The sequence below is a fragment of the Pavona decussata genome, unplaced genomic scaffold, assembly GCF_977016875.1.
Source record: "Pavona decussata unplaced genomic scaffold, jaPavDecu1.1 SCAFFOLD_266, whole genome shotgun sequence".
Lineage (NCBI taxonomy): Eukaryota > Metazoa > Cnidaria > Anthozoa > Scleractinia > Agariciidae > Pavona > Pavona decussata.
In genome coordinates, this window is record NW_028145668.1 from 177103 (window position 1) to 192500 (window position 15398).

The 15398-nt window shown below is 38.5% G+C and overlaps 1 protein-coding gene across 7 annotated transcripts in view; it reads left to right on the plus strand.

Annotated features, from left to right (window-relative positions):
• The window catches only part of LOC146455898 (uncharacterized), a 51106-nt gene that overhangs the window by 33393 nt on the left and 2315 nt on the right, over positions 1–15398 (plus strand). For all 7 annotated transcript variants that reach the window (XM_085093695.1, XM_085093696.1, XM_085093697.1 and 4 more), the window contains 12 exons: positions 6110–6206; positions 8734–8883; positions 10364–10440; positions 10996–11048; positions 11821–11959; positions 12359–12466; positions 12891–12986; positions 13425–13582; positions 13927–13989; positions 14133–14243; positions 14478–14657; positions 15167–15398. The exon at positions 15167–15398 is cut by the window's right edge and continues 677 nt beyond it. In XM_085093695.1, coding sequence (XP_084949821.1) covers positions 6110–6206; positions 8734–8883; positions 10364–10440; positions 10996–11048; positions 11821–11959; positions 12359–12466; positions 12891–12986; positions 13425–13582; positions 13927–13989; positions 14133–14243; positions 14478–14657; positions 15167–15398 — 1464 coding nt within the window. The remainder of the gene's footprint in view (positions 1–6109; positions 6207–8733; positions 8884–10363; positions 10441–10995; positions 11049–11820; positions 11960–12358; positions 12467–12890; positions 12987–13424; positions 13583–13926; positions 13990–14132; positions 14244–14477; positions 14658–15166) is intronic.

Sequence of the window (15398 nt, forward strand, 5' to 3'; positions counted from 1 at the left end):
TCAAGTAATGTGGTTTCGTTCCAACTGTGATATGACTCTCTTGAAACCTCAAATGTGACCATTCAATATGGAGGTAGGTCAAGACGCCCTCAAGACCAAACGGCGCATATCGAAGATCTATAAAAGTTACTGTTAAATGTCGTCATATCGAATAAGTTACATAAGCTCAGTAGAGGTCGAGTATTAGGTAGGCTGAATGACTTTCACTTGACTGTTTAAGTGTTTTGACGTGCTACCTTCAATGTTTCTCTTCTCGCTTGGAGGTGGATCAAAAATGGTGCTCGTTTCATTAACGTTAATCGTTTGTCTCGGTTTGGCTTTTGGTGCAACATGTCTGTGCAATCCTCCCTGATTGCTCAAATAACCGAATGCAGTTTGATTTGAACGGACAATTAACGAGTTAAGTTAGCACAGAAAGCTGAGGATAGCTGATGTAGTCAACAATGAACAAAGGTAAAAAATGTTCACGATACCATCACGTTGTTACTTAACCTAGACTTGCCTCAAGTCGTCTCAGTCTTGTGCGTCGAAAGAGTTACCGACGAGCGACGAAGTCGCGAGGCAAGCGCCTGACTGCACTCCCACGAAAACGGACTTTAAGAAAGTCTATACTTAACCTTGCAAGGAACGTATAGAACTGAAATTTATGTTCAAAAACAAGGAGAAAGAATCAACAATTCTTAACAGTTCTCTCTCTTATCCTGACTTCGTAACTTTTTCATCCAACAACTCAAAAGATAAGCTGCACTGTTCCAGGTCAACCAGCCCTGTGCACTAACCACCGATGAAAAGTTACCGTTGCTCAAATTTATGAAGTCATTGCTATGTATCCCTAAATATTAATATCAATTCTGAAGAACTGATTAAACCAATACTTCAGCTTGTAAGTGTTAAAATGGCTGCCAAAGTTGAAAATTATTTTCAACTGGAACTCGGAAACGAAAGAATGTGAAGCGCGTTAATCGGTAAATTCATTTATTTCTTGCTTTCAAATTTCGCCTAGTGATCAAATTAAATCAACACTTGAGATGCGCCATGCTTTTAGAGCTCTCTTTGTAATAGAGATTGAAAGACTATTCGCGTGTATCGAGCTAAACCCTGAACTTGGTCTCGATTGTTGGTTGAAATATCAAGTGTTAATTAGGTCATTAGCACTTAATCAAAATTGTACGTGCTCTTGGAGTGATATTTTTCATGTCGATCATCACGCGAAAAAGGCTTTAAAACACTGAGTTAAGTAAGAAAATTACGTACTTCTAGCTATGATGGTGTGCAAGACATGATTTACAGACGAACAAGAAGAAAATGGAGAAAGCTTTAGTTCATTTTCTCCTGTAATATACACACGTATCGCATTTGTCATGGAAGTGGGAGGGGGGGGGGGGGGGGGGATTCGCAGACCAAGCCCAAACTGATCCAGATTTCAAACTTCCCAAATTCTAGTTAGTTTAATCTCATTGAAAGTAAACAATGCCATTGCAAAGTAAACTGCTCACTCGCTTCCATTCAGACGGTCACGCGCACCTTTGAGTTCTACTCAAGGACCCAGCGTCTTGAATTCAAATTTTCATAACTAAAATTTTTTTTCATTTATCCACTGACGTAAAATAAAACCACCCCCGTTTCACAGTAAAATAAACTGCTCCACAGGAAAAAAAACTGCTCAATAGCTTTCTTTAGAATAGTGACGCATTTGGATTTTATAAATAGGACCTCGATGGACATGGTCGCTTTCTCAATATAATAAACAGCGCGACATGAATCATAAGTTTTACTCCTTAGCTTTCATCTGTGTGTTGCACTCGGCCACATTTAGAGTCATTATCAAAAGAGCTCTTAAGTGTTCGCGGCAGTGCGTTTGATGATTTGAGAGACTTACGAAGGAAGTAAATATTTGCTAACGAATGAGCAATTTAGTCTTGCATGCAAGTTCACTAGCAGCGGGAGCGTGTCTTAAAACATTCAAAGTATTTTGGATGCCTTTCTTTTATTTTCCTTGTATATAAAATTCAAAGGTTCATGAACTTGTAAATAACAGACCACCTCGGAGATTACAGGTGATGTTAATATTTGGCCTGGACACACGAGAATAACCATCCACACAATTTTGTGTTTCGTTAAAATTGAGAGTAAAGAAACAGCTTCGTTGGAAATCCGGAGGATTTGACACACTGCAAGGTAAGACTGACAATCTTGTTTTCCAAAATGGACAATATTACAGGAAACAGGATTTAGTGTACACCGCATTTACTAGTAGTATTCCATCCAGTCAGATTCATATGTCAAATATCAAAGTTAAATAACGTGTTACAGCAATTAACACGAAGATCTAGAAAACTAATTATAGATTATAAATTCGCGAAGGTAGATGGAGACCTCCAGTTATACAAGGTAGCCCAAATCAGTTACGAAGGCTACTGCTAGCAACAAGGGCCCTTACTTAATTTTCGACTATATTGTCAGGTATTAAAATATAAGTCTCCTAAATGTATGAAATGTCGTAGGACTTCTATTAATTTGTCGTCAATGTCTGTGATTATTTCTGTCAGAGCCTAATATCGAAAATAGGCGAAAACTTCGAGTTGGTCGGGTTTTGATGAATTGGAGAAAGGCAAGTAAAATTTATATCACTGAATTCTGTATCTGCAACACTGAACATGAGAAAACGAACATATCTGAGATATCATCTTCAGTAGTAGAATTTCGTACAGCCTTCGTATTGCAAAGGGCAGGTTTCGGTTAAGAGACAGAGCAGAACGGTTAGAGATAACTGAATTTGCGATATTGAGTGTTCTGTGTTTCACCTTAACAGTTCGGCGGCACACACAACACAATGAAAAGATTTGCTTCGGAGACTTATCCCTAAGTCCCCTTGTGTATCAGGCAACTAGTTGCATTGTAAGAACATGTCATTTTGGGGAGAATTTTTGGAAATAATTATCGATTGTCTTACTCGAACATTTGTAAGCAATAAGTTCGATATTTCTTAAAGTATATGTACAGTGAATTTGGGTTAAAGTTATACATGCATATATATGTAAGTCGATTTCACTGGTTTTATCATTTACAATTCGTAAGAGCAATGGCAACCTTAGTTTCGCTTTAGCTCTCCAGCAGTTCGCCTTGTTGTCCAAAAGGTCTTGAAACCCTTAATTTGTGTCAGTGTGTTATCACACCAGGCCTTAGAATAGGCCCTTTGCAGCTACGGCTTGAGAGCAAGTTGCGCACGCGGACGTCCAAAACAAAACGACTTCATCCAGTCACACGCGAATTTTCTTTGTTCTAGATGCCCCAATGCGTAGCTTGCTCTCCAGCATGGTGCATTTTGTTCCATGTGGTTGTTAGCGGCTGTCTCCCATGGACAAATTCCTTGAGCGTAGTGACAATCCAATTTGTTCTGTGAAAGGTTTGTTAATGAAGGCCCATTTCAACGGTTTCAACATTTGCGTCAACATGCCTTCAACACAGTTGTTGAACTAAATGTCGGGGGGCGTTTGAACAGGTCGATCAAAAATGTTGAAAGCTTGTTGAATGTGCGTTGAATCAAATTTAAATTGGTTTAATTTTTATTCAACATCGATTCAACATTTTCTTCGTTCCTAAAAATGTTGAATGGCGTTGAAACTGTTTGAACACGCCGTTCACCCAACATTTGCCCAACATCCGTTCAAATTTTGTTGAAACCGTTTAAACGGGCCTTTACGTTGCTTCAGGAAACTTGCCCACAAGCTGTACGCAAGAGAGAACACGACCTGGTACTTGTCTATTCAGTTAAGTCTGAATTTGGTCGAAATTTTGTGGTCACGTGAATAGATTGTTCACAAGAGCGGCACTAACATGGACCTCGCATGCACCTGCCTTAAAATTCACATCTCAGTTACAATATACACCTTCCCACCAGTCTGAACTCGACTCTCTTGGTATTCTCGTTATCTTGTACCTAAAACCGCTTCTCTCCGATTCTGCCGATCTGCTTAAAAAAATCATTTCCTTTTTCTTGAAAACTGTTAACTGGGAGACTGATTTATCACTTCTGTCTCGAACTAGCACTTTCTTCAAGGGATACTCATTGGCCTTTAAGTTACAATGTACAGTTTACAAATTATTATTTTTTTTTAAATCTCTTTCTACCTCTAAATTAAGTATACAACGCATGACTGCAATCTCGTTAACCTTGGAAACGGTTAAACAGTAATTTACAACAACTTGAACTTCCGTTGCCCTTGATCAATTGCTCACGTTTCATGTAATTCTACTGCACGTGACTCAATTGTTCGAAACTCCCGTCGAAGCGTTTGAAGAACTGTCTAATATTCTTTGCCGTAACTATTCCTTGAAACACTTGCAGCATCGGGTATGATGATCATTATGGGAATAAGAGAAGTTCTTAGCAGAAACAAAGTTTCCCTGGCTCTGTTTATACATTCTTTGTGTTCGTTGCGAGCCTGTGAAGTGGCACACTTCAATGTCTTTAGAATCCATACTTGTCACATGACCACCATGTACGTCATGCAGGTTGTTTATACCGCATAGTGAGACATAAAAATAAAATTATATATTCGGAATATCAAACATCACTGTATTTTTCGTTTGAAACGAGCTTGCTTGAAGCAACATGTTCGCGCAGTGAGAATATTTTATGGATTCATTCGACCGTCCGTGCGTTGGCGGTTTTCGCAGAATGCACATCCTGTTAGCCGTAGTGACCGACAAGCAACATGAATTGGGGTTAGAATAATTACACAGCCAAACAAGTGATTATAAAGACAACCGGTTGTTGGCACTGTGCATCTAAGTTGGAGCAATCAAGATCAAAAATTAATCGGCTGGGTGTGAACCCTTGGAAAGTGGAAATACAGAGGCAATGCTGGGAAAACCCAAAGATGATTCTACAGTTGGAACTGAACTGGTATGCTCTTATGCTAACCTGTAACCATATGTGACTGTCGTAAAGATTTAAAACGTGGGTTTCGAAGCATTGACAGTTGTTTTCAACCCGAAGGATAACAGGCACACAACAAATTGTTTTGTACACACATGTACATCTATGCACGCGCCGACCAAGATTGACCATTTTTCGTCCGGAATCAAACGTAGCCTTAATTCTTATGACTAGCTCTTGAATAAACGCTTAAGTGGCGACATTGAAATCGATAAGCTACTAAGCAGTAATTTCATTTGGTGACCTTTGTTTCTCGATATTTTTATTAAACGAAATTCGCTGTTTATGTTTTCTTATTTCAATCTTCATTTGGCATGGACATTCATGCTAAGTAAAAACGTTAAGGGAGTCGGTTCAATTGTTTAAGTAGCTTTCACTCAGCCAATTACTAGGAAAGCCGGCATTTGTGACCACAGGTTGGCGCTCAAGCTTTGAGTTTTCTGAACCGGAACTCTGTATTATTCTTGTGGCCAATAACTTGAACAACTGAGAATTCTAAATGCAGACTTAACGGCGCCTTTGATATAATTTCTTTCGGGCGTCACGCAGGTTTTCAGGTTTTTGCACAAAGCTCTTCTTTTAGATTCATGAAGAACTGTCATTGCATTACCTTTCAAGAATTTCAACCAGTTTTAAGCATTCGTGATTAAACACTAATGCAATTATTTTCTTGGGTTAAAATAATTTAAGCAATTTATTAGTTAGTTGTCCAATATTTCAAAATATCCTTGGCGACCGAATTCAAGCTTTTACATATTTCATTAGCGAGTCCTCAGTAAATAAACTATCTGTAATCTTTGTATGTGAAATAATGGTTCGTTGGATTACACGAGAAACGTGTTTTTTGCTTCACTGCCAGCGGGCAGAGGTTAATTTTCAACGTCCCTTAAGAACACTAAAATCACATGGTTGAATGATTATGGGATTTTGGATGGAAGACCCGAAATCATTACCTTGTTGTCAAAATATGCTGCTCAATAATCTAATCTGAACGTTTGTCTGGCTTTTTTGTCCATCTGTATTGCTTAGGTAAGCGGTAAATGAAATACTTCCTTTAAATTTCTGACTTCCGATTGATTAAGTTAAGGGGTGTAACGATAAATTACACTTCCGGTCCATGAAATACTACATCGTATCGTGACTTTGTCATCGTTGATTGTCTTTTAGGCACCAGCTCTCACGGTCATCGCAAGAAGACGGAATTCTCAGTCTGTGGCATATCCTGTAGGATTGAAACGAAAATCTTCGAGAGCCGCTGGCGCAGGTAGGAATATTTAGACCTTTACCTTGTTGAAAATTCGACAAATTCTCTGAAATTGTTCTGCAATTTGTTCAGTGTATTGCATGGAAGTAGAGCCGCTGGGGTAACTAGGGGCTTTCAAATGACTGGTCACTTTTCAGAATTTTCTACAGTTATTTAGAGATACTTACGATTTAATGCAAGGTCTGCTCGTTGAAAAAAAAAAGGTTGAAGTGCATATAAACATAATTTTTATGGCGTTTTATTATTGGTTAGAATGCGTAGGATCTGTGAGAGCTTTCCTTCGATGGACTGCTCTTATAACACCGAGACTAACAAGAGATGCTAGAGATCACACGAGATGTACAGTAGTGCCTTTAATTGAATTCAAGGGTTTGATAACAGACGAGGTTCGGAAGTTCCCATCTGAAGGAATACATTTATGAGTTCATTTAATTTTACCATATAATTATCGCCGGTTGAAGTAAAGAAAACCGGCAACGATTTGAGTCCACAAGAACAATGGAACATGTCAATTTGTGAAAGCGGCTATAAAAATGGTTTAAAATTCTCTCAATTTTAATCTCGTTTCTTGAAAATCACCCTAAAACGTCCGAGCAAAACAGAATTAGCGAACGCGAGCAATATCAAAAAGCACAAAATATTGTTAGTAAAATACATTCCAAAGGAATTCGAACCATTTCTTGTTGTTCTTCACGCGTATTGCACTGATGGCAAGACCACATGGCATGAATATTTAGGTTTTAGTTTAGTGCTTTGTGTAAAAGTAATAATTGTTCATAGCGCTAAGAGAACTGAGCGGAAAAGCGTTGATAACACTTTACGAGTTGAGGGTATTGTTCAATTCAGGACTATGTGGCCTTTTCACTGAAAACATTTTTTTCTATTTGGGTTATTACAAGTAACAGCACGCGAGCAGTTTGCGAGGGTTTGAAATAAATATTTTATGACCGCAAAGAGATTCTGGCGGTGGCTCTCACGAAAGGCTAAAAAGGCACCGCAAGGGAGTCTTTTATAATAAGCCTTCCGTGAGGTTTTGTTTTAATTATGTTTGCATGATGTGAATTACGCCTTCTTACGTTTTCATTCAGTCATAAGTTAACCTTGCAGGACTTATATTTTAAGCCTTGTTTCTCTGCTATAATCTCTTAACTTATTTAACGCTTCAAGCTGCTTCTCCTGCGAGGTACCTTTATCTTGTTTGCAGTTAGGATAAGATTTACAGTAATAGCCTATTCTTTCAAGGCACGTCAAATACGCGAATATGAAGGAGGGTTAAAGTCCAGTTTTTAATGATATTTAGGTGTTGAAAACTTGAATTGTGGACACCACACTGAAGAGAAACTATATTCACATGCTATTCAAGTGAATAATGATTGTTGGATACAATATTAGTTTGTTGAAACAGAGAGAAAATACTAGAGGAGATGACCAATGCACACTGCCTTGAGTTTTGAGGAAGAAAAAGAATGGAAGAAAGAAAGAAGCGATTAGTTATGGACTGTCTGGAAAATTGTCTCGTTCAAAAAGATTAATGAAATTGAGCTATTTCAAAATAAATACAATACATACAAAGTTATGTAACAAAACATATTTAGGCCCCACAAGTAGAGATGACCACGACACGATGCTTTAAGCTTCGTGAGAAAAACTTGACGAAAGAAGCGATGGCACCGTAATTAGGCATTTGCAAGAAAATCGTCTTGAAAACGATTAGTAAAAGGTAGCGCTTGCAAAAGACAAGATCCGCTAACGTTGTGTAAGAATACACAGACAGGTCCTTGTTACAGACATGCGTAGTAGCAATAATCCTTTGTTTGTTTGGCGCCAGCGTATCTTGTATGCCTTTGATTCTGTCGGCGGTGGGTCTTCTTTTCAGCAGGAACGGATTAACACTTCCTTTTTACTAATCTTGTTGGAGGCGATTTTTTTTTTACAAATGCATATTTTCTAAGGGTGGAAGGGTTAGGGAAGAGGGGGTGGGGAGAAACTTCCTCATTTGGCCTACAATGTAAACGTGGAGTGCCGACGGTTAGCGTAGAGTTTTCATGTTTATTGTTGTTGTTGTTGTTTCACGTATGTCTCAATGAGCTCTGTTTTGGAACTGGATCGACCTTTTTCAAAGCAAAATATCTTCGAAAAGCACACTTTATTTACCTTGCTTTCTAAATCTAGCAACATTGATACGGCCATCAGTGCAAGGCAGCTCACTTTCCCGTGACCGACGTAAAGAGGACCTCTTATTAACATATACTGTTCTTCAATAGCATGGAGAGGAAAATAGAACAAATGTTTTAAGGGTCGCGGGCCAGTTGCGGGAACTAGCTGCACCACCCTATTCAATGCAAACTCCCTTCGAGTAGCCCCACCCTACAGACCCCCTACCCCCCAGTGCATGAGTTGTTCATTCTAAAAAAACATTACATCTATTCAACTGCACATGGCTGCAGAGGTCACCTATAATGTTCAGGGGCATGGAATATTGGCCACTTAAGTGTTTATCACCGGTATATGTGATCTTCCAATACAGATCATCACCTCAGTATACAAGCAAAAGCCAAACATGAAATGCTCGCCAATTTAGTTCTCCCGGCGTTTGTCGACGAACTTCCAAGAGCAAGGCTAGAGAGACGAAACACGTTTACTTTCCAAGCGCCGACTATGCGGACCAAGAAAGACGGTATGTTTGAACTCGTTTTTCGCAATATGTTGCATTGTCGTGTGCAAAGTGGAACTTAAACTTAACAAAAATTTATGCGGATTGACAATCAGATGTAGATGCAAAGTTTGCTTACACGCACAATTGTGTTTGTTTAATTCTCACGCTATGCTTTTCATTTACTTATGAATGTTGCATGCAACGCGAAAAATTTTGTAGCAAGACTTTTCTATCGCAGTCTCGGTCAATGCAGATTTGTAGTATGCAATATCAGTAACAAGATGTAAGATGTAAGCAAAAGCTGTGATTTGGCTTTTCTGGGGAACATCCTACGGAGAGAGTTCAATACGTTGGCGTGCTTGACAATTATGTTGTACAAATAAAATAATTATCAGCGAATTTCGAAGCAAAATAAAGATATTATTATTAAATTAAAACTTAAACAGCGAATCGAGGCATACGTACCAGACTGATAGCAGAGGAGATAGCGATTGAAAGAATATAAGTGGCTACTGAAATTTGTGATAAGCAAGAACAAAAAATATAAGAAATGATTTAATTTATCATGAAAATAAAACCAGGAAAACACAAAGAGAACTGAACTCTTTCAGTTGCAAACGGTAAGCAATAAATCTAGTGAAGCAAACATTATTTCAAGATTTGTTGAATACTGTAAATCGATATTGCCGATCACAGAGGAACGTCTCTCCGCCATTATGTCGGCCACCAGTGTTGTTCCAGCTTAGCAACAGCTGTGTTTATCACTGTTTGTTTGGTTTCTGGGGTATTAACGTCAGTGGAAAACGCCTAATTACCTTTCCTCTTCAGTAAATGAACGTTAAGTGCGTGTGTATTGTTTCCAATTATTATTGTATTTTCCTTGTGATTATTACTTTAAAGTAGAACAAGTAGAGAAAACAATCAAGGCTTTTACCAAAAGGCGCGTAAATGGTCAAAATTCAGTTTGAAACAAACAGCACCACTGGAAAGTACTGCTACAGAGCTTTCATTTGAATGGTCACTCTTTACGGTTTGATCTACAGACTAAAAACCCGGACTATAAACTCATAAAACACGAACATTGAGATTCAACTTAGGCGGGGACTCGAGTGTTTTCAGAGGGAAATGGTGACACCTTTCAAACTCTGAAAAACTACGGCCAATTCAAGCTATTTCAGATATTGTCACTTGGTCAACTAAAAAGTACCATTATTTATTTGAATTTAAATCATCAAGTGCAAAGTACACAAACGTCTTGACTCCTACCCTTTGGAAATTTGTACCCTCTTCCAACTGAAACCACATATGACTTAGCCTTGGGTAAGCGTAATGCAGTTAGAAATCGTTAAAGCAAAACTTCCTGAGGATATTGCAAACCTTTCTATTTATGTCGGTTATGTAACAGAGCTGAATGTGAAAAAAAGAAAGGTGACCTGTTTAAGATATTGCCAACTTGTCTGCGCGTTTTGCCAACTTGTCTCTGTTGGTTAATTTTATACAGAAAAGAGATATCACGTTGCTAAGGAGATTCTGGATACAGAGAAGAAATACCTGTCATGTTTAACGACCTTAAAAGAGGTAAGATTTATGGCCATACTTATACTCAAGTAATGGGTATCCTGTGTTTGAGTATTTTTTTCGCTTTCAATATTGTCAAGTTCAAACTTGTAAACAAATCCGCTTATATTTGCGATAGAGCCTGTTTCCAATTTACTGCCGAAAGTAATTCGCGTTTGCATTGGCTTTGCCTTACAACGCTCTGTGATTGTTTGAGAGAGTGGCGGGAGTTTTGCCAACCAAGGAGAATTCAAACCAAAACCAATCGCGATTTGCTTGCATGCGTTTCCCGCGCTTTTCGCCGTTTACGTGTATTTACTTCGAACTGTGATTGGTTCGTTGTGCTGTTTGCGTTTCCGTGATTGGCCGGAGTAATTCCTTTGGCTTTGGTTTCAAGACACTCTGTTGAAAACTGCTCCATTGATGAAAAGAAAGCGAGCCAAAGAAAAGTTGTAGTCAAACGTTTTCATAGAATGGTCACACATTTCGATTTGTATCAGATATATAATTTAAATACAATCCAAGCTACCTAATTGTCGTTGCTATTTATTACTAATTTAACTTTTCTATTTTAAGGTATTTGAAAAACCTATGAGAGAGATCAACTTAATTTCGTCTAAAGAGATTGAGTACGTACAATGTCTTTGCTGATATTATGTTATGCCTCGGTAACGACCATTATATGGTTTGCGCACGAGCAACATTAATTAAACTTTGTTTTGAAGAAAACAAACATTGATGCAACATCAGTATTTATGTCATTGCTTTTCTTTCCTTTACACTCTGTTCGCTTCACAGCTTTTCCAACCCCCTTTGGTATTATTGCCACATCAATTTCTCTATTCACAAGATACGGAAATACAACAGGCCATTTGCCTTGAATAAACTGAAACCGAACTACCCCTGTATTATACAGACTACAAACAACAAGTTGACGGCTTTAGTTGACTTTATTGCGAACTCAATTCATTGCTTGTTGTGAACATGTAGTTTAAAGGTGTTGCATCACTGACTCTGATCGTCCATTTTCTTGCCATGGTCTGTCAGCTTCGTGCGTCAATAGTAGCTATTACCATTCTGTGTCGGTTATATGCGCCAAGCAGTTTACAGTCAAGTTCACAGCTAACTGTTTTGATTGTTTACATGTCATATTGTCAGTTTATGTGTGCAAAAAGCCCCTAAGAGATATTAGTCATTTATCTTAACTGTCCTTCACGATAATTATACATTAAGATTCCATTGGGTAGTAATTTGAAGACTTTTTCGATCATTTCGTGTCCAAATATATCAAGTGGATGATTACTGTTACACCATTCCAAAACTGCATATTTGCTTATCAATTTGACCATTTTTAGAGACCAACTAAAAGTTAAGTGTTCTTATTGCTTTTGCGTTTTTTAGTGTGCTTTTCCCTGGAGAACTTGAGCAAATCCATAAAAGTCATACGCATTTTATGAAAGACCTGGAAGAGAGACTTCAAAACTGGAAGTTACAAGGCATCGTGGGAGATATATTTACTAAGCTTAGCGGCTCTTATCACGTAAGTGTGAAACCGACTGTAACGAAATACAACTTTTTAACAAGATCGACAGTGTCACATGAGTAGTATTCAAAATGATACTTTGACACAAAAAGTGAATTTGCCTTTAGGAATAAAAGGCTTGAATTATTGTTAGAGAGTTGGATATCGAAAGAAATTTTTCGTTTGCTTTGCTTCGGCTAAACGATGTTCCCTGGTTGTGTAGCGTCTCGTGTTTAAAGGCAACCAAATTAGTATTGTTGGCATTCGTTTTCCCTCGCTTGCATTTCCATCAAGTTATGATTGGTTATTGTGTTGGTTTTCAGTGTTACGATATTCAATTGAAAACTGCTCCATTTAGCTCCCAAAATTCCAAGAGAATTGTTCTTTTGCTCATTATCCTACAATTTTTATTCGCAGATTGACGTTCTTAGAATTTATTCGAATTATGTGAACAACTTTCCCAAGGCAATTGGCGTGATAAACAAAGCTTCAAGAGGATCTCAAAAATTTAGGAAATTTTTACAGGTAAGTGGACCGATTTACTCATGCTTTAAGTTAAATGATGTAGGTTACTGTCGTTTCTAATACCTGAGAAAAAGGGAAGCTAACAGATTGCATTAATTTGATATTATCATTGAATTATTTTGACTTTTTAAATTTGGAAGCAACTTTTATTCTAGGTTAAGTTTATTCGGTTAATTGACATTAGTTACGATTAGTTTTAAAGTTCAGTTTGGTTGTCTTTTTCTAAGGTCAGTTAAATACCCTCATTGACAAAACAAGGCTATCTCAAACCGTATTCAATCATCATTGGCCAATACACATGTAAATTTAAGTTATGTTTGGGTCTACACACTCCAAACTACAGTTTTGGTCACATTTTCTTGGCTACTGAGTCCTTCTCCTGTGACAAAGTCGTAAGATATTTACATTCATTTTCCTTTTCTAGAATTGTTCTTCAAATTCAGAATGTGAAGGACTAGACTTACCAGCTTTTCTTCTCACTCCGATTCAACGACTCCCGAGATACGTTCTTCTTCTTAGGGTAAGTTAAATTTAACGCTGATTGTGAGTTACCTCGCTTAACCTTAACCCGGTTTTTTTGTAGCATGAAGCAACTAGTAGTATTGCTACTTCCCCGTGGATGGGATGCCGGTTACCCCCAGCAGTATGTCACCAGAACCCATTTAATACACATGGGTGAAGAGAGATAATGTCGAGCAAAGTTTCTTGTTTAAGGAAACAACAGAGCAATGGAGAGACCAATCTAGCCTCGAACCACCTACCCTCTGATCTTCCAATCGTCTGATCGAAAGTCGGACGCGCCAATCACTACACCACCGCACCTCCACCTGGGCCTGGATGGTTAGGGTCTCTTTATTAATGCCTCAAGGCAAACGTTGGTAATTTTGTCTAGCAGTTTCGATCTCGTTCATCAGCTGTCGTTAGAGTCTCAACGTTTTCGTTCACGTTATTCTTGCAGCAACTTTCAAAGTACACGGACCCAGGACATCCTGACTGTTTTCACATCGAGAATGCCTTGGAAACCATGAAACAAATGATTAACATTCTGAACGATTCTATCCAGAGTTCGTGTAAGCTCGCCAGCAATTCACATATGAGACGGAGCCACAAAAGAAAGTAAGTTGGTATTAAACCGGATGAACGTCAACATTTTCTTGCTATGCATGATTAGTATTGGCGATAATTAATGACGATCATCAGCATCATTATTATTCTTTCACCTTATGATGCCGGTATACCATCTTTTACCGATGATGATGATGATGATGATGATGATGATGATGATGATGATGATGATGATGATGTCAGGGGAATCATAAGTTTTAAATCTGTCGTAAAAGGTTACATATGTGAAAGTCTCTTTTTCGTTTTATCCGTTTGGACGCTGGTGTACTTTGTTTATTAAACGAAAAAATACACAGCACTTCCTAAAGTCTTTATTGAATAAATTTTGTTTACAGATCATTGAAAAAGAAAGGAAAAGAACTGCAGAAAAACAGACAAAATTCACAGGAAAATGATAGGTGAGTATCACATGATATCTGGAACGTTTTGGGAATGGTTCTCTTGGGGTACATTCCTGTCACGTAACACTAGGAGTTCCCCACAGTCTGGACACATCGGTTGACAAAATCCTAGAGTGATCTGACTTCCTTCTTGTTTACAGAATATCTGTGGGAGCCAGTTGCATATCAACAGTTTCTGCAGAATCCGCTCGAGGAAATACTTGCTCGCAAGACACCTCACCTGATGGTGACAACGTCATTCCAGAAGAGAGGTAGGTTGTGTGCTTCATTTTCATCCTGCAACAGGTCATTCTTTGGACTTCAAATAGGTCTTCCTCGCTTTCGTTCGTAAACTTTAGGAAAATTATTTTCGGTTGTGTGACATTGTCCATGTTAACATCGACAGAACTATTTTTTATGTGTCTTCTATATTGGAAGAGTAACCTCTGTTTAGTTTCAGTCCTTATTACTTTTCCTAACTGATTTTCTAAATTGTATTTTTTTAGTGGGTCTCCCACACTGTCTCGTGTTCCTGAATTCGAAGAAAACACAAAAGGCCTTGATCGAAGATCTCGACCTTTCAGTACAGGGGACGTGGAGACGTTTTGTGAACGAGACACTCAGGAAGAATTTGCGACCATTGAAGAGGAGGATGATGAGGATTTGAAGGACAACAAGAGCGCAGGGTAAGTGTTGGAACATTTCCGTCTTAACGTGAAATATGTTGGCAGCAGTGACGGATGGCGATGACCAATGATGGCGCTAGTGTTTTTGATGGTCATTGATATGCTGATGGTAATGATCATGGAAGTGGTGGTGTGAAATGGTGATGGTGAGGGTGATGGCGCTGCTGGTAATGTTGGCGATGGTAATGATGATGATAACGTTGATGGTGATGATAATGGTGATAATGATAGTGGTGGTGGTGGTGGTGATGGTGATGATGATGTTGATGGCGATAGTGATCGTGTTGGTGGTAATGTGGTGATAATGATGGTAATGGTGATGGCGATTGCGATGGTGATCGTGACAGCACTGGAGGATGTTATTGTGTAAATGATGCTTGGGATGGTAAAGCTTGAGATTTCGACATTTAAGAAATAAAAAGATTTAATTGTTAATAATGGAATGGTTGCAGTAACAAAAAGGTGGTATCAACAGTATAGATGACGCCTTTTTATCTCTTACTCCTTAGGCAAAACGTGTTTCGAATGGCTGCCGACAGTTTTAAAAAGAACTGGCAACGAAGGTCCAAAAAATGGCGGCGGTCGACTGACGAACCTATCAAGCGAGACAGTTTAGGTGAAATGGACACCACTTTAAAGGATAACCTCGGCAGTGGAGATCATTTTGATGAAAATACAACTGTTCCAAACCAGGAAAACATTGAGGATGAAAATGGAAATGTTAATATCAGTGGTAAAGAC